This window comes from Haliotis rufescens, unplaced genomic scaffold (genome assembly GCF_023055435.1).
Source record: "Haliotis rufescens isolate VD_foot unplaced genomic scaffold, xgHalRufe1.0.p SCAF_13, whole genome shotgun sequence".
NCBI classification, from domain to species: domain Eukaryota; kingdom Metazoa; phylum Mollusca; class Gastropoda; order Lepetellida; family Haliotidae; genus Haliotis; species Haliotis rufescens.
In genome coordinates, this window is record NW_025963813.1 from 26,941,472 (window position 1) to 26,962,386 (window position 20,915).

At 39.8% G+C, this 20,915-nt stretch overlaps 1 protein-coding gene across 1 annotated transcript in view; it reads right to left on the bottom strand.

The window, feature by feature from the left end:
- Positions 1–16,258: 16,258 nt before the first annotated feature.
- LOC124152509 (proteinase-activated receptor 1-like) overlaps positions 16,259–20,915 on the bottom strand; it is a 48,997-nt gene continuing 44,340 nt past the window's right edge. The window contains exon 2 of the mRNA XM_046525470.2: positions 16,259–19,907. Within this exon, the coding sequence (XP_046381426.2) occupies positions 18,282–19,538 (1,257 nt within the window). The 5' untranslated portion in view covers positions 19,539–19,907 and the 3' untranslated portion in view covers positions 16,259–18,281. The remainder of the gene's footprint in view (positions 19,908–20,915) is intronic.

Sequence of the window (20,915 nt, forward strand, 5' to 3'; positions counted from 1 at the left end):
GTAATATGTCCTGACGACCAGTAATGGTGTTCGTGATATATTTTCTAATAACGGCCACGCAGATAAACACCATCTACTTCTTTATTTCATTGCTTTCATTTTATTCAGCTGTTATATATACACTTTCGGACTAAAGAAAGTATACACCAATGTTTGTTTGATGATGGCTGACAGCGGAACAAAGAAGAATGGTTATTCGGTGGTGATGTTTGTTTGTTTGTTGTTTAACGCCGCATTCGGCAATATTCCAGCTGTATGACGGTGGTCTCTAAATAATCAAATCTGGTCAGGAAAATCTAGTGATTGATATAATGAGCATTGATCCATGCAATTGAGCCTGATCATCCGATCCCGTTATTCTCCTCTTACGACTAACAGAGTCGCCTTTTACGGCAAGCATTGGTTGCTGAAGACATATTCTACCCCGGATCTTCACGGGTCGCCTTTTACGGCAAGCATTGGTTGCTGAAGACATATTCTACCCCGGATCTTCACGGGTCGCCTTTTACGGCAAGCATTGGTTGCTGAAGACCTATTCTACCCCGGATCTTCAAGGTTGAAGTAATAAGAAGAATTGAACTTGGGAACAGGGCCAAGCTTGGGTTGCTGAAGACCCTTTTGGCCTGGCAAACGCAAGTGTACTCCAGTGTTTGTTTGATGATGGCTGATAGTGGAACAAAAAAGAAATTGTTATTCGGTGGTGATGTATTCGGTACGAGATAATAGGCGATAAAACATAAGTAAGTCACTACAGGCTACAGTTTCAGCCTTGTAACGTTTGTAATTTGGGGGTCAAACCCCTTTTTCAAGCGTATAGATTCTTTTCCAGGCAGTGTATTTAATTATTTGGAAAATCGAAAAAAATATTATAATTTAAATTAGACCTTCATGTCCATGCATTTACACATAATGTGAGGTCGAACGTGCCCGTCAGGGGTGGTAGCTTAACTGAGGGGTTGGGGTGGCGGGGCTGAGGTATGCGGGGATCATTTCATCTGTGTGTAGTCTGTGAAAATACATATAATTGCCCCTAGATCGGCAAGGGGCAATGGGGGAGTTTTTGACGCGTCACGCCTATCTCCCAGGTTCGATTATACACAAGGATCGATCCAGTATGTGAGGCCATTTTCTGATTCCTCCCCCAGATATTCCTGGTTAGAATAGATCCCAAACAACCCATGGTCATCAGAGGCGACCAAATAGATCGGGTGGCCAGGCTAGGTGACTTAGCTAATGGCGTGTTATCCTACCCCGACTGCCTGGAACGTAATATCAATCTCTAAATTGTCTCGTCCAGACTCTTTGATGTAAAAACATAAGAAGAAGAAGAAGAAGAAGAATATTTTATTATAGTGTCACCCGCTGTACATATAAAATGACAAGGCAAGAATGTAAAAATTCAGCGGCCGGCCAAAATGGCCTACGAGACACTAAAAGACTCATAAAAACACTATTTTATATATGTACACACCACATTTAATAGCAATTATGAAAATAACATTCATAATATTATCCCCCATACAAACATCCTATATACACACAACCACATCCATTCCCACATCCAGACCTTCACTCACAGCAGCTTACGCAAACCACGCAAACACACCCGCACATTCAGACACACCCAAACCCTCATTGACATCACTTCAATCACATCCGAACCCTCGCTCGGACCCTCACCGTCACAAATCACTCTCACACACACCCTATTTCTTAAACACACCCTCACATGTATCCGTTCCCTCATCCACACCAACTCCCTCATCTGCATCCATCAACCACGTCCTCACTCGCATCCTCATCCCTCCCCGTCACCACCAAAAAGAAGCACCAACCACGCACAAAGACACCAGCAAAGCAACAATCTACCGCCGCATACACACACTCCCTCCCAACGACCCCCCCCCCCCCCCCCCCACACACACACACACAAACACACACTCACACACACACACACACACCCGCGACAACATGGAACAAGCACCCATCACAACCCCTCGGGCCAGCCCCCTATCACAACCCCCCTCGGGCCAGCCACCCATCACAAAAACATATTGTTGAGTTCGGCGTTAAACAACAAACACACAATAAACAAACAAACAAGCAACAAAGATACAGCTGGCGACCTGCCTTGAACCTAGACAGTACTCACCTAACTGAAGAGCTTATGTCACGGAGTGCATTTCCGGTTTTCCATGTCTCAAAATACCGTTCTACGTACCGCTGTACTTCGTACTCCTACTTCGGTTGAGTGATAGTATAAATTCTGCATCCAGTTACAGGTAATCAGTGCCTCGTGATGACGCTCTCTCTCTCTCTCTCTCTCTCTCTCTCTCTCTCTCTCTCTATCTCTCTCTCTCTCTCTCTCCAATCAGTTTTTATCAATGGTTCTGTTTCTAGTATATGGATTAAATACTATTTATTATAAGTACTTAACGTCGCTTATTATTTTCAGTATTCCTATACTGTAGGCCATGTGTAATGACAAAATTAGGCATATGTTGTTGAAATATGTGTTATATTTCCTGATAATGTGTCAACATTATGTAAAACGACATTTAAGCCTGTAAGACGGAGGCGGATCCGGGATTTTGAGTGCACGTAATACCTAAGTAAGTCACAAAGCGACTTGGCCAAGGGTGCAGTTTGTAACTTCCCATTTCAGCCATTTGTTAGACTGCTTAAAACAACATTTCCAGCTGGATGCCCAGCTAGGTAGCGACCTGTTACCTTAGAACAGCCCAGGTAGACAATAACATGACGCCAGATTGTTCTGTATCCTATGATTGTGATCTAATTTCTATTCTTTGAGAATATCCTTTTGACTATCCAACTAAAAGTATTTAGATTGAGTAGATACATGCAGCGTCAAAGAATGGTTATTTGCAGCGCCCGTGTAAGAAAGAAATCCTCAATATGAAGGTTTGTTGACTCAACATTTTAACCGCATTCTGCTTCTCTGTACTGACCGACATTCAGCGTCCGGGTATACCAGTATAGTTACATTCTGCTTCCCGGTCCGACACTACTTGTCAGTCTTCTCAGAACCCAGTGGCTACAGGACCCCTAGCCTGTAAGTTCCCATCCGTGATCACACCTCATTTTATCATCCAAAACTGGCTCCCACAGGAGATATCGCTTGGGTGCAATGAAATTGCCACTCTCCCACCCAGAGAGTGGAAGTGCGACCAGCATAGTGACTCTGCCACAGGCCAGCGCCATGTGACGCTACGTATCTAGATAAACATATGTCATAAAATTGTTAACTTTCATTGAGAAAATATCTTAAATCGTGAAAAACTATTTCCATTTGCGTAGTTTTCCTATGTTTACATTGGTTGTACGGCTCCACGTGCTGTCATCGAAGCCCAACGGAGAGCTAGCGATGCGGTCACTTTGATGCGTAAATATGTATTGTCATGCAACTCACTGTCGCAGTTGTAGTAGCATATCTGTATAATTATAAATACTTGCATTAGTCCGTTCTATTCTTATTTCTGAAAAATCGCGTTTGTTCACGAACAAGTGAGACGGCCGGTCACGTGATATGCAAATTAGCCTGTAGCCTGTAACGATAACTACGCAAAAGCAAGTAGATTTTCACGTTTTAGGATACTTTCTAAATGAACCGTAACCATTCTATTCGCTAGCTATCCTTAGGGCTTCGACGACAATACGTGGAACCGGACAACCATATTCAACAAAGTATAATACGCAAGTAAAATGTTCTACCTCACACATGTTAGGATATTTTGTCAATGAAAGTTAATAATTTCATGTTTATCTGAATGAATAGATATCTTTTAAAAGATGAAACACATATGTAATTTCAGAGACCGTATATTATTTGTTTTGGTGTCTTTAGTTGCCGTATTATATAAGGTTAGCAGAAAAATATTGGGCGAGGTGTCATCTTGGATTTTCCAACACCCACCTCACATATTTCACATGGAAATTCTGGTACCGAAATTCTTTATTTGACACTGTTTTGTGTTTTACTATCATTAATTGTGATGTGCAAGGACATTAATCTGTCTTTAGATCACGTTCGTGACTTTATTGATAAAGATTATAGTTAACATTTTCAACAAGGTTTGGCCTCTAAGGTTTGAAGAGTAGTCCACCTTTGACCCTTAACGTGCGGTTGTAAGTGTCAAGTTTACATTTTGACATGATATGTGCGATATGGATACCAGAGAGTGTAAACTTTTCGGCATAACAAATTCGTTATGGTGTCTTTAGTTGCCTTATACGGGGTCATATTAGGTAAGAAGAAAAAATATTGTGCTCGGGTGACGCCTCGCCAACTATTTATCTGCTAACCTAATATGACACTGTATACGGCAACTAAAGACACCATAACTAATACAGAAGAAGAAGAAGAAGAAGAAAATTATTTTATTTTCGTGTCACACACTGTACAGCAGTGACAATAAAAATACATAAATAGTGTGTACAGTGTCCGGCCATTATGGCCTACGAGACACGCAGGACGTCACATACATATAAGTAAAAATGAGAAATATCACAGCACATACATATACATAAAAATGAGTTATCACCAGTTATCACAGTACATACATATACATAAAAATGAGTTATCACCAGTTATCACCGGTTATCGCCAGTTATCAGAACATTCTGATACTAAGATACATGGAACTAGGCTGGTAGAGACGAAAGACACAGTTGTCTTCGCTCATACATGTGGTGAAGAAGCGCGGCTAGGGGTCTGACCACCTTATTGTTCCGCATAAAGAACACGGTCTGGTCGGCAGCGGACATCTGTATAAAGTTTGGATTTGATTGAGAAGCTAAATTCCATAAATCATAGCGTAAATCTGTATAGAGAGAACATTCAGCAAAAAAGTGTATTTCATCCTCAACAGCATTGCAATTACAGAATTTACACATACGTTCAATAAGCGGTGTTTTCGGGCGGGTGAATCTTCCTAATTCTATTTCTAATGGCAGTGAGCCGCAGCGAAACTTACTTAATATACTGCGCTGACATCTGTTCATCAATAAACTGACATGGGGTTCTACTGATAAAGAATCTTTAAATAATCTGTATGTACGTAACTTATTACCATTTACCTGGCCCGTATCGTTCCAGAGTCCATGTAACCAATCAGAATGGTCTAAGGATAACAGACATACTTTAGACAAGTTAAACTCTTCAGTAGAAATATTATTTAGATCATAAATTGGTAAATGTAAACTGACAAAGTAGTTGAAAACTGTATTATTCCAGGATCTACGGAATTTTACTGACCATCTGCAAATAATACTCAGCATTCGGGATTGATCTGCAGCATGCAAACTGCGCCAGAACCGAAGAATTTCAATCTTTTGTTTTGTAAATGAGGATGTCCAGCCCATTTCACCACGGACAGCCAAATTTGGAGTCTTTCTACCGACTGCTAAGAAAAATCTACACGCTCGGTTTTGGACAGCATTTATACAGCTAAATTCCTTAGTTCCCCAAATTGCCGATCCATAAGATAAGATAGGCTGGACCAAGTTATTGTACAAAGTTGTAAAAATGTTATAAGCTAAACCACCAACTGCTTTGAATTTACAAATTATAACACCAAGTGCCCTATTTGCAGATTTAGCTATTTCTTTAACTGTAAAATTCAAATCAAGATGTTCCTGTAGCCAGACACCTAGGTATTTATAAGCGTGAGTACTTTCAACCTGGTCAGACCCAATTGTAAACACAAAATCGGACATTTTAATGTAACTGGGACGATAGTGCACAACTTTAGTTTTCTTGATGTTGACAAGTAAGCGCCAACGTGCGCACCAGTTTGCTACACAGTCTAACATCCGCTGTAAAGAGTGCTCGTCAGGTGCTACGAGAGCAACATCGTCAGCATACATTAGGATACTCAGCATGTCAGTGTCCAGGTGGATACCACAGTGTAAGCTATTAATTTCAGCAGCTAAATCATTTATAAATACAGAGAACAAAGTTGGTGATAAAACACACCCTTGGCGTACACCTGAGTCAACTGGAAAGCGGTCTGTGTGGTGATCATTTACTCTAACACATGACCAAGTATCGTCATACATTGCCTGGACTGCTTGAAGAAAATTACCGTTAACACCAATTTTCATAAGTTTATACCATAGACATTTACGGTTAATTTTATCAAAAGCTTTCATAGCATCAATGTAACACACAAATGTCGATTGTTTTGATAGTTTCCTATTATTTATCACTGTGAATAAGCTGTAAATGTGCTCTTGTGTATTTCTCTTTGATCGGAATCCGTTTTGTTCATCTACCAGTATGTTATTCACCTCTAGCCAATTACTAAAACGGCAATTTAATATATCAGAATAAATCTTACAAGGCACGGACAGGAGAGCAATACCCCAGAACCATTACCTTGATTCGTGGATAACCTTGATTCGCGGATCGCGGTAATTATCGTGATATCTCGTAAATTAGGTCTCGTATGACGTCACACAGCGGTACTTTTGATGTACACCCTGCCACGCCTTGCTGACAAAAATGTTCCGATTCGCTGCATTGCAGGTAAGTACAGAAAAAGCAAATTCCAACACAGAGATAAATAGCCCCAGATCACCAATACCAAATAATATATTTACAAAACGTCAAATAAAAAATATACCGTAAGCACCATCCTTCACACATCTCGTCGTCTGCTTGTCTAGATGTCAATAAACATAAGTCACGTGACTTTGGGTGCTGGTCGTCTGTTAAAATTATAAAACTATGGCAACATTTTCGGACCATCTCGCATAGCTTCTTTTTTTCATTTTCATAGGGTTCACCGACGCCTTCACGACAGGGATACAAAAGTTACTCGCCTACAGCTTTGACTAATGCTTACTTATAAGTAAAAAACAATAAGGTTGCAGTTCATAAAGCAGCATAAAACTTCTCTGTACCCGAGCAAACACTGAGGGACAGGATAAAATTCAAGATCGATGTTGACACTTTCAAGTCAGGTGCGACTCCAATTTCTTTATGCGGATCAATAAACTAGACATGTTCACCATGTAAAATACATGGCATCCACCGGATAAGGATATACCAGAAAAAAGGTTATAACACGTCCCATTTTAATTCTGGAAACCCAAAAGTCCAGAAACTCTACGGTCTTTGTCCAGTCTCGGTTAAAGGTATTTACAAAATTAAAGATGTTGTTTTCATGGGAACATACCAAGGAAGAAAAAATGAAAAAATAATTGTTCAAAAACTCAATATTTAGACTATGTCGCCCATGGGCCTGCCCATGGGCGAGAATATGTTCCTTTACTTAAAACTCATGTTTTTGTTTCGCAAATACAGTTAATGTATTCATTCAAGTATCATGACACAAAATTTAACTCATTTTAACTTAATTCAACGATTTTATAGCGATATTGAAATATTTCGCCCTTGGGCGAGAAAAAGGTTTGGCCCATGGGCGAGAAAAAGGTTTGGCCCACGGGCAGGCCCATGGACGAGAATCTGTTCCTTTACTTAAAACTCATGTTTTTGTTTCGCAAATACATTAAATCATAGTATCATAGTATCATGACACAAAATTTAACTCATTTTAACTTAATTCAACGATTTTATAGCGATATTGAAATATTTCGCCCATGGGCGAGAAAAAGGTTTGGCCCATGGGCGAGAATATGTTCCTCTACTCAAAACTCATGTTTTTGTTTCGCAAATACATTAAAAGTATTTATTCAAGTATCATGACACAAAATTTAACTCATTTTAACTTAATTCAACGATTTTATAGCAATATTGAAATACTTCGCCCATGGGCGAGAAAAAGGTTTGGCCCATGGGCAGGCGATCCTGATGTGTATCATCGTTTAATGGGTCATTCATTAAAAGTAGGTTGTGAGGCGATATCAAAGGAGCCGCTCAATTTACACAGTGTCGTCCGTTTCGCGTGAACTACCACCCTACCCTGTCAGTTAGAGTTATGTAATCGGTACACAAATATATTTGGTGCGATGTCAGTGTGGAAGGAGTTTGAATTACGTCCGCCACTGGCCACAGAAATCCTCAAAGTATAGTAACAATCAACCAGGCCAATGCCGTACTTATAACCTAGTGACTCACGTAACAACGGCTGTCAATATGTCTGCTACAGCTACCATACCATCATCCCTGTCACAACAGGCGTATTAACGGCTTATTCAAAATATTAATTGTAGAAACGTCGTTACCAGACTAACGTACGTCGTATTCAGTCCTCAACTGGATGTTACATTCCTTATATCAGCTAACAGCCCTGTTTGTGAAAATATTTACTAGACAGAAGATTTAAAGACTAATAAAATCAATTGTAAGACCGCATAGACCATAAAACCGAATAAAATATGTCTTGGTATCATCTCTTGTGTATTAGATGATGGCAATGACCTGAAATGTTATAACGTTAGATTAAGAAGGAGAAACATTAAAGTGTTTACAATACTTGGAAACATGAGCAATAAGATGTAGCAACATAAACATGCATGGAATAGGGAAAATGGTGAAAATTGAAAAGGATTTTAATACAAAATTATTGAACTAAATAACTTGCCTGAACAGAAGGGGTACCCAAACTTGTTTGACAGTTATTCGTGTGTTGTAGACTGTCGAATGGGATTCATGTGTGTACGTAGGGTACGCATATCTATTGCAAGTTTTAGTACTCATACACTTTCTCTTTTTGTGGTGACTTGATTTCTATTTTCGTACATGATATGATTTCATTTTTATCTTTGGCTGCTATGTTTATATATGTTCGAGTAGCTGTCTGTCCCTCATAAATTGACATAGTTCTGCCTCGCTATTGCATCTCTTGACTACAGGAGATCTACAGCATATAGCGGATCTAACTGCAATTCTTGTTTTAACCAAGCCCGGGTTTGACATTCCAGTAACTGGATTCAGGTTGATTGCAAGATATGCATACCTCGTCATAGTGATTGTTGTGAATTCCTCAAAGTTTTGTTTGTTTGTTAGTTGTATAACGCCGCACTTAGCAACATTTCAGCTGTATGACGGTAAATAATCAAGCCTGGACCAGACAATCCATTGATTGACATCATGTGCATCGATCCACGCAATTGGGATACGATGACATGCATCAACCAAGTCAGCGAGCCTGACCACCCGATCCCGGTAGTCGCCTCTTACGACAAGCGCTTTCACCCTTATGCGTCAAGAATGGGTTGTTGAAGATCTTCACGGGTCCATTGAATGCAGGGATTTGTGTAAAGTCATTCAGACTGCATACAATGCCAACTCAAAAATTATACTCAGTGTCTCCGCAAAGTAATATACTACGGTACTTAGAGTACATGTGAGATTATACTCAGATTAGGGAGATGTTTAATCCATATAACGTGTTATTATTCTACCTAACAATGTATTTAATGAAATGAATGCAAAAGAAACTCAATGGCTAAAAGGTTTCATTGAAAAAACTACCCCTAGTCTTGCCTAATAAAACAACTGCAACCCGACACAGATTAAACGCAACTTACAAACACAATCATAATCTGGTTAGTCTGTATAACTCAAGGAGGCCGCTTACTCTGCCCACAGTATGACAGAATTGGGCAGTTCAGTAGTTAGGAGGTAAAACCAGGCAGGTACGCTGGTCACACTTGACTGGTCTGACTGATGATTAGGTCGTCTGATAATTGGGAGTGAACCATAGCAAGTCCTATCTGCGAAACTATTTGCTCCTTTTATGGGACCGATTAGTTTTATGACCATGGGCCTCGGCACAAGCGTGGTGTTGGAAGACAAGTTATACATGTACATCCGATATGGTGACTGTTTTTCGCTATTCATATTCTAAATACATTCATAATACCACAACATTTTAGTACTCCTCGAAACTTTACAATCACTTCAATATGTACAATAGATTGAACGACAACAAATGATATATTGCAGATTATTAAATCATTGTCTCTATTATCAGCCGCAAAGTTTGTATCGTTTGCATTGTACATAGAAATATTTTATCTGTCCTTTTGCAGATTTAGCCTCAGAATGTGTTCATTCGAATTAGGAACGAAAATAATTGCTTATCATGAGTATATATGATACAGTTAAAAGTTACTTGTACACTGTAGACGTATTCACTTTAAAGTCGCATACGACCTTCGCGAGCGAGTTGAATGATCCAGGTTAATTGGAACGAAGTCTAGAAAGGGTTATAAAGTTTTGTATTCGGTAATGTGTAGGTTTGTTAAATTTGTTTTTTTAAATTCCTTTTATTTCAATATGTAAAAACATAATTATGCGCTTAAAAACAGAGCTGACTTGATGGGAGATATGGCGTTAGCCACCTGAGATTGTCTGTTGGACACGGTTTAACCTTACTGTGTCCTCACCCTGGTTGTTGTAAGGGATTAAGAGCTACGGCTCATTGCATTTTTGGTTACAGCCTGTATCACTAAAGTGGACATGTGCAGGTGAACTCTGTTCAATTAGTATATGAAATGCCCAAAAATGTGAACTCCAGACAATAATAACCTGAGAGTAAATCCACGTGCGTCTGCCTTTCCCCTCGTTCACCTTCGAAATCCTTGATTATTATATCATGCCAGAGTTCTGAAATTCAGTGACAATGTTGCTGAATAGTAGAATCTGATGGACGTATTGTGCAGAACCTGTTTGACACTATGGGTTCCAGGACCACTAACACTCTAAGCTGAAAAAGTTTGGTCCTAACCGCCCCAACATCTACAAGTTTGTAAGCTTGTAGACATCATTAAGAAGTAATTAACAGTCCCATGCTGAGACCTTTCTCAAAATTCAGGCCGGTGGCAGGCTGCAAACAAAGAGAAGAAAATATCGCAACCCCGACACAAGTGTGCTCAGTCAAACAATGAACTTACAACCGGCAGAAAACAACTCCAGTCAATTGAGTATGCCGATGCTGTATCTCAGCCGTGTTGGCCTGAAAATTTAAACATGCTAATTAAATCCTTAATCGTATAATTATTTTTAATAGAAACCGTATCTTAATTTGTTCTGGCACTGTATCATATCGTGTATTTCATCTGTATATGTGTAATGTGTATATGTATAAATGACTACACTTATACCGCATATTCTGCAACAGACTATAATTAATCACCTTATTATTGTCTCTCCATTTACCATGGCTGACTGCAGTAATACCCTTTTAACAGTGGACACCGATATCAGTATACATGTAGGCTTTTTGTTCAAAAAGGAATATGCAGGAAATTAAATGTAACAATTAACTGTGTACTAATTACATGTTTGAATGTTATCAGTTTTACGTTCTGAGATACAGTGATGTAAGCATCTTCTACAATTAACAATACATGTATATACTAAAATGCAAAACTCTCTGCCGTAAGTTTTTGTGGAAATCATTCGATCAAGTAAAAATGACTGCCTGACAAGACGAATCAACTATTTATACCCGATAAAAGAAACTGCCTTATTTTAGGAACAGTGCTTTAACAGGACATTTGAAATTTCTAACAAGCAAATACATTAGAGACAGTGACTAGTCTACAGGTACGTAATCCGTATCAATCAAAGGTGTAAAAAAACTGAAAATCATATCTGTCTGAGACCTACCAAATTACCAAGTTTTATCATTACTATATTTATTACAATGCAAATACTTGAGTGATACATTTTTCAGAGGAGAGGGCATATACACAAGTATATTGCTTCCGTGTGTGAATGCAGGTTGTACTTGGCATCTCAGTTCTCAGTTTCATACCGGTTGTATAACTGAATTTGTATATGGAACCATGCGTACAGCATGACAATCACTTGCTATTCGTCAGTTTACAACACACATAACACGGTCAAACAATTTTGGGCACCGCTTTTGCAAGTTATTTAGTACAACAATGTTTTATTAAAATCTATTTCAATTTGTTTTCACCATTTTTCCTATTGAGAGTCGTTGTTACGTGCGTCCCTAAGTAATTAGTACGGCATTGACCTTGTTGATTGTTACTATACTTTGAGGATTTCTGTGGCCAGTGGCGGATGTAATTCAAACTCCTTCCGCACTGACACCGCATCAAATATATCTGTGTACCGATTACATAACTCTTATCGACAGGGTGGGGTGGTAGTTCACCGGACGACACTGTGTATATTGGGCGGTTCCTTTGATATCTTCCCCAAACATACGTTTATTGAATGACCCCATTAAACGATGATACACATCTCGATGAATATATCAAGGCACTAATTAATCTTTCATAAACATTTTTTTTGTCTTTGTGCTTAATGTATCCACATATCAACGAACATTTGTAAAACATGTATCCACAAAAAAATAAACATTTTCAGGCTAGGTATTTGCCCACAGCAACACCTGCATAACTGTTTATTCACGCGTGGTGTGGTAGATCGTAATTGACCGAGAGCAGGTATTGTAGAATCACCTGTAAATAAGGCCGACACTGTAATTAGATACAACGTACTAATGAGAATTATCATAAGAAGGCTGTTGTTTTTTCTGAACTGTTACCATTTTCATACCAAAAGTGACAATGCAGTTAAAAGTTGCTTAAGTGTCACAATATTCACTCACGTTTTCCTCAATCGCATTGAAACATAATTCCCACTGGTCAGTTCGACACCGCATGTAATTAAATAATTATTTCTAGATTTCGTTAGAATGTAAGATATTCAGCCAAACGTTATGCAATATAAGACGAATAGTTTTTTTCATAAAAATACGCGCACGCGTACCTGTATATTGCATACCTAGTGCCACGTAATTGCACAGTGTGATGTATCAACGGGACATAAAATGGGAAATGAAGTAGAAACTAACTAAAATTTAATGTTGTGGAAAATAACTCCAATGAATTGGAGTACACGCACATGAATTCGTATGATAAACTGTCAAAACGTTTTGAGAGGTAAGTCCGGGTTCATTAAAGATCGCTACAATATGTAAAACAGGTGAAATTTGTAGAACTTCTTTAAAGGAAACATCCAACCAAATGCTCTTTTTAAATAGTAATGTAATGATATAATATAAAGTATATTTCACATGATACAATATACTTTGCACACATTTAGTTGATGCTTTAAAGGGACTGACGAAAACATGGGCGAAATATTTTAATAACGCCGTAAAATAGTTGAAACATGTATCATGCTTGTAGACACACCTTTATGTATTTGCGAAACTGAAACTGTTGAGCAAAGGAAAATATTCCCGCCCATGGGCCAAACTTTCTCGTCCAGAGCGAAATATTTCAATAACGCCGTAAAATAGTTGAATTAAGTTAAAATTTGTTAAATTATGTGACATGAAACTTCTTATTACACCTTTATGTATATGCGACACTAAAACACAAGTTTTGAGCAAAGGGAAATATTCTCGCCCATGGACCTGCCCCTGGGCAAAACCTTTTCTCGCCCATGGGCGAAATATTTCAATAACTCTATTAAATAGCTGAATTAAGTAAAATTGAGTTACATTATGTGCCATGAAAATGGTAAGAACACCTGCTTTGAGTAAAGGAAAATATTCTCGCCCATGGGCAAAACCCTTTTCTCGCCCATGGGCGAAATATTTCAATATCGCTTTAAAATAGTTGAATTAAGTTAAAATGAGTTAAATTTTGTATCATGATACTTGAATAAATACATTTAATGTATTTGCGAAACAAAAACATGAGTTTTGAGTAAAGGAACATATTTTCGTCCATGGGCCAAACCTTTTTCTCGCCCATGGGCGAAATATTTCAATATCGCTATAAAATCGTTGAATTAAGTTAAAATGAGTTAAATTTTGTGTCATGATACTATGATACTATGATTTAATGTATTTGCGAAACAAAAACATGAGTTTTAAGTAAAGGAACAGATTCTCGTCCATGGGCCTGCCCATGGGCCAAACCTTTTTCTCGCCCATGGGCCAAACCTTTTTCTCGCCCATGGGCGAAATATTTCAATATCGCTATAAAATCGTTGAATTAAGTTAAAATGAGTTAAATTTTGTGTCATGATACTTGAATGAATACAATTAATGTATTTGCGTAACAAAGACATGAGTTTTGAGTAAAGGAACATATTCTCGCCCATTGGCCTGCCCATGGGCCTACCCATGGGCCAGACTTCGCCCATGGGCAGGCCCATGGGCGACATAGTCTAAATATTGAGTTTTTTAACAATAATTTTTTCATTTTTTCTTCCTTGGTTTGTTCCCATGAAAACATCATCTTTATTTTTGTAAATACCTTTAACCGAGACTGGGCAAAGACCGTAGAGTTTCTGGACTTTTGGGTTTCCAGAATTAAAATGGGACGTGTTTTATCCAATTAGGGTCAAACTTTGCCTGTCTGTGAAGTGATGATGTGGTCTGTTTGAGCGATGACCGGAGTTGAAAGTTAGAAATGCCAAGTCTCTCACGGAACACCGTGCCGAAGCTAGTTCAGAGGAATGTATCAACAAGTATTTTGATGAAGCTGCCATGGTTATGAATAAATACGGTTTACAATCAAGACCGAAAGGAATTTATAACGTAGATGACAAAGGAATCAACCAGTCCCATGTCGCACCCAAAAATGTTGGCTCAGGAAAATCCATGGCCTACGAGATTGTCGGTCGTCACACTTTTGGGAAGGGGAATCGCTCGGGGCATTATTCCACCTTTCTTTGTATTTGCGGGTGCTGGAATGCGCAGTGAATTGCTTGAAGGCTGTACAGCGGGAAGTGACGGAACTGTTTCTGAATCGGGATGGTCAAATGGTGTTATATTCCAAGATTACTTGGACAGGCATTTCCTTCGATATGCATCTCCAGCAACGCCGAATAGACCTTTGCTTCTTCTGTACGATGGCCACAAGTCGCACATTTCTCCGTCTCTGATAGACTGGGCAAAAGATCACACTATTGTGTTGTTTGTCCTCCCGGCTCACACAAGTCATATTTTGCAGCCAATGGACGTGGGATGTTTCGGTCCGTTTACAGTGCGATTAATCTACTATACAGCAGTGACAGTGACGATTAATCTACTATACAGCAGTGACAGTGACGATTCGCTGATATCCGATGACGAAACATTTTGCGTGCGTCATCACTTTCAGCCCGCTGAACTGGCCCAATGCACATCACTGTTTTTCGTACGATGGAGGCAGTGCATGTATCATGACTGTACCCACTGGGTGCACTTACAGTATTGTTTGTTGTCCAGTGCGCGTGCTCATGACACATTTTACAACGGTAACGGTACTGGTCTATCGTATATAGCGATACAATAATCTACTACGTAATCCACGAATCAAGGTGACGTCACACTTTGTGTGCAAATGAATGGATGTTGAATGCATATGGCTTCTGTAAACAAACTTTACAGTCACGAGTGGAATGCTCGTCATTTTCTTAGAGTTGAATAGATGAATTAAATGATAAGTGAGTATACAAAATGAAATCGGACATTTAAACCACGAATTTGGGTGAACTTTCCTTATACCAGAGACCATATTATAGATATCTATTATATGGTCTCTGCTTATATCCACGAATCAAGGTCACGTGATGGAAATCTCTGGTAATGTGTTGAATGGACTTGGCAAGGTGTGACGAATAGTCCCATCTCGCTTGTCTGTGGTAGAGTTACTGGGTTGACCCAAAGCAGCTCTGGACAAGAGAGTGATTAGACTGGGCAACCTCTCATGGAGACTTATCGCACTGGGAGGTAAAATACCTGCTGCGACAGTAATGCATGTACAGCCCGGCTCACTATGGTTGCAAGAGTTATCTCCCCTAGTTTACGCCAACAGATCTCCGGGCGGACGCTCTACTACAAGACCACGGAGGCAGTCTCCTTGAATATGTGACAGTTTATGCTCTCCCCCCTCTCCTCTGGAGAAAAACTGCCGTGTGAAGGATTCTGATTAACATTTTTTTAAAAACAGGTGCAGTTTAATGTTGATTTCATAACCTCACTTTCAATAGCTTTTCGGCCTTTTAGATTTATTATTTTTTTTAATTGTGCAAACTCATAAGGACTTCCTCATCAGTGAAAGGCATGTTAGATCACACACATGTGTTTACGTCATTTTAATAACACAGTTTCCTGATTAAGTATGAACGTGAAAAAGTGTCGTTTTGCCCGCCTTCGTAAATTATACGAGGCCCATTATGGGTGTAACTTGTCGTGGTTTTGCTGAAATATAATTATCGATGTTATTGCACCATTGTAATCATGCAATCTAAATAATGCAAAATAAAAACACGAATCTGAACTATACCGAATATTTTATTTTTTTGTACTCACAAAATAGAAAAAACAACAACAGAAAAACAGATGTAACAATTTGCCACAACAATATAAACCAATTTACAAAAAGAACCCTAACCACGTCTCACGTGAGACATGACCTTAGTAGGTGTTTTATGACCATACGATCACACTTGAGACCATTTTAACGATGACACACCACAAGTACATTCCAGCATAAACAATGTCTGACAATATGAATGCATCCATATAATATAACACACAAACATCAGAGACCAATCAGTCTCAATTATCAGCCGAAACAGATGTTCAGGAATGTTTTGAGCGGAAAGTACGGAAACGAATTAGGGTCATAGAAGTATTGTTGCCTATATGAGATGCCATGGGCCAGTGTGAACTATTTCTTGAAAAAATAGAATAAAAGAAACGTTTTGTGGCCTCGGTGATTTTCCTTTAAACTTAACCGACTATTTTTAAATTCCCTTTGGTTCTTTAAATTTGCATCTTGAAATTCAATTAGATATAAAAGATTATTATTTGATATTCAACATACCTTCTTGGATATTAATGCTAGCGTCTTGACTTCTTAAGGTAATTATTTGAATATTCAAGAAACTATCCATATAGAAGTTATGTATGCATGCATTATACAGTAGTTTCAGCTATAATTCCTCAGTATATTGCATCACTGAAACACTCGGGTCGGTTTACTTCCCTTTACACCACCTCTGACAAAACTAGCCTAGTGAAATGACGTCAGCTGACCGTTGCCTGTGAACTGTCATATCTTGTCGCTTATTATTCGACCCGGGAAGATCCGGGGTAGAATAGGTCTTCATTAACCCATGCTTGGCGTTAAAGGCGACTATGCTTGGCGTAAAAGGCGACTAAGAGGATCGGGTGGTTAGGCTCGCTGACTTGGTTGATGCATGTCATCGATACTAGATGCGTGGATCGATGCTCATGATTTTAATCATTGGATTGTCTGGTCCATACTCGATTATTTACAGACCGCCGTCATATAGCTGGAATATTGGTGTGTGCGGCGTTGAACAACCAACGCTTATTATTTCATATAACATGTCAGACGGTTTGAGAAACATCTGTTTGTAAGTTTTGTAGGTATATAGTTAGATATGGAGCAAAAAGCGAACAGAAACACTCTAAACATGAAGACAAGGACCGGACCTGTCCGAAGGTTGTGTTGTGTCACGTGATAGTCACGTGAAGGAAAGTAGTTCCAATATGGATTCCGCCATGTCCTTCCGAGATTGATTGAGATGAATGATCACTGAAGCTGTTCTGTGGAGAATTATTACCGGGAGTATTATCAGAAGCTGCGCCTCTAAAATCCTTCAATCTTTCTAAAGGAATTAACATTTACCTGTTGTGCATTTTGTGCGGGCAATTTGTATACCACTTACATTCGTGACCACCCGTGCCATTCCATACAAATCAAACGGCACGTTACGGAAAGGGGCGAGTGGTGACAAATGACACTGCAAACAAGAAAATGTATCATATTGACTCAATTCCAAGAAGGCCAACTGAAACAACGTGGCATCGTTATTTTCTAAGACATACCCAGCAATATTCCTCCCGCACAATGGTTCAACACGGCTACATGATGATTTACCATCTAAATGACGACAGTTTAGCCTTCTGTCAGTACATTTGCAGTCACGTCACTCTTTGGAGAGAACGGTATATTTCAAAGAGTTTTTAACTTAGCAAATGTCTATAATGTTTTATTCTGTTCAATGAATTATACTCTGGGCCACAAGGCCGAAATACTGAATAAACATGTCCGTCTGTCTGACAAAGGCGTTGTGGGTATATGGCCATGTGTAACAAACCATAATAAATGTCACAATATTAATCTATAAAAAGGTTATTTTACTGCAATCGGAACACAGCACTAATAAAAAAATATTTCAGGTTTGTTTGATTTAATTTTTCTGAGAAAACTAAGACTGATTCCAGTCAAAGACTTACGAGAATTAATTCAAGACCAGACACCTATTTGAAACTGGTTTAGAATTTGTCCGTCTCTTCACATTCCTCATGTTCTCTCTTCAGAGAGCTGCCAGGCGACGATGAGTTAGGCGTGCTTGTATTATTCCCAGTGAAGGTGCTCCCCTGATATTGGGATTTTGTGAGAACGGTAAAGAGTTTTCCCCCTTGGCAACGTAACCTCTTGCACGCGATGACCTCGCGAAGCGCCATTCTGAATCGCGATCCCGTCATGCAGTAAAGGCAGAAGTTCACACACTTGTTGGAATACAGAAGATATAGAACCATAGAAAACACGTATCCATTGATTTTTTGTACCTCCGGACCTTCGGCTTTCATTTTCAAGGTCACGGCAAGATGCACCGAGAATGGAAACGTCAAAAGTAACAAAGCAAACGAATCGGCCAACAACATGGCCGTTATTTGCCGCCATTTTAACCGGGACTTTGTATTTCTTCTAGCCGAAACTTCCGAATTGTTGTTTTTCATAGTTTTTCGGAAACTTTTCCCACCGGCGTTTTTGACACTTTTTATTATGATGCAGTTGCTGAAGATGATGACGAGGAAACACAAGGACAGGAATGCTATATGGATCCACGGCCAGACCTGGTGATAGAAATGACAGTACGACAGAGAGGATAGATCGACGTCACACATTCTGTCTTTCCTGTCCGCCGGCACGATGACGGACGTAAACCAGAAATGGAACTCCTTTAGCACTACAACAACTGCTAGCACTGCTATGACAATCTTAGCCCGCTTGATACTGTTTGCTGAAGAATTTTTTAAAGGATATTTTATTGCGTACGCTCGATCAGCCGTCATGGCGGCTGTCACCATAATGCTGAAGTCACAGTTTCCCCAACCATAAAAGTTGAAGAACTTGCACATAACATCCATAGCCTTGTTTCTCGCAATGGCTTCTGGGAAATTTACTGACACCCAATGAGCGATCAAGGAGATCAGAAGACTTGAAGCATCGTTGACCGCTCCAGCCATCATGTAAACGGAAGTGGACAGATTCCGGAAGTACTTGTGGCGCATGACCATGATGGCGAGCACGTTGAAAACATTCCCGAATATGATGAGTATCGGGGGGATATACAAATTGACAAAAACTATGACTTCGTCGAGGGTGTCCGGTTGGGCATCGTTGGTGGAATTGACGTTGCTGACCCTGCAGACGTCAAAGAATGCTGTACCATTAGTATCGGGCCCGAGCGAGGTGTTTAGCACAGGTACTGCATGATTTGAAGTGTAAGAAATATCAGTCATCATAGCAGTATGAATGTATGACGCCAAGTTTTCAAAATACAGACATATTCCAAATAAAACTCACAAATACATCGCCTAGAACCGCCATATGATTCCACAAGTAGGCATCCATTCACAGCATATTTACACAGCATATCAACACAGCTTTATCAGTCAAAGGTCGCGGACGATTCCTTTACACCTGGTCCACCTGTACCATATGGCTTCAGGTAAACCGCCACGTTGATCAGATGTAAACATATCCGTAGAAGTTTATCAGCGGCGAAGTAGATCTGATGAACACACAGGGTATAGGCCTTTCCTCATTAGACGAATGTCCTCCTTACCTGGCCTGATAGCTGTTCACACATATCACGTCAAACTCAAGGGGACCTGAAACACAGAAAAAACATAACGCTATCAGGTCACGTGAATGCAAAACTGTCTACATTATTGTTGCGTGACGATTGAGATCGTGGAAGAATTACTCGGTGCTGATTAGGCGATAGGTACTTCCTGTTCGATTGTTTCGTTTCATAGTGTATTATATACTGATGGAAACAAATAAGGGATCGCATAAAGTGTTTGGTCAATGAGTCCGAATGTTGTTATTTTTTTGTGGCCGTTTTTCGGAAGTACATGGTCAACATCTCCAAAACGCAGGCCATCACCTGTGGGAAGACATGTTGTGCACGTGTTTCAGTAGTTTTTCATGGCACAGTGGGGTATAAAGTCTTCTACTGTAAGACCGATCATATTGACATCAACTGCGTGAAACATGCCAAGACAGTACATGTGTTTGAAGGAGAAGTGGCAGGCAATCGGGATGGTGAGGTCAGGCCAGTCACTGCGAGATGTTGCAAGACACTTTCAGAAGTCCATCAGTGTCCACTCACGACTGTGGAACCTCTACAGGCAGACCGGCGATGTTGTCATGAGACGTGGGCGTGGGCGACCAAAGAAAAATACAGCTCGTCAAGATCGTCAGATTCAGCTGATTTGTTTGAGGGATCGCTTTAAACCTGCTCCAAAAGTGAATGCCGAGTTCAGAGCTGTCACACATCTACGGTTAAGGGATCGCACAGTACGTAACAGGCTGCGTTCAGCGGGTCTACAAAGTCGCCGTCCCGTGGTAGGAATCAAGATGACTCAAGAACACAAACGGCGAAGGTTACAGTGGGCAAGGCAGCATTGAGCCAGACAGCTGCGTCGTTGACGATACACCATGTTCAGCGATGAGTCTCGTTTCAATATGGACAATGCAGATGGTCGGATACGTGTTTGGAGACGACTTAATGAACGATGCCAAGCATGCACTGTCAAACAGCATGACAGATACGGAGGTGGATCAGTGATGGTCTGGGGTGGAATCACCTACGACAACCGAACAGATTTGATTCG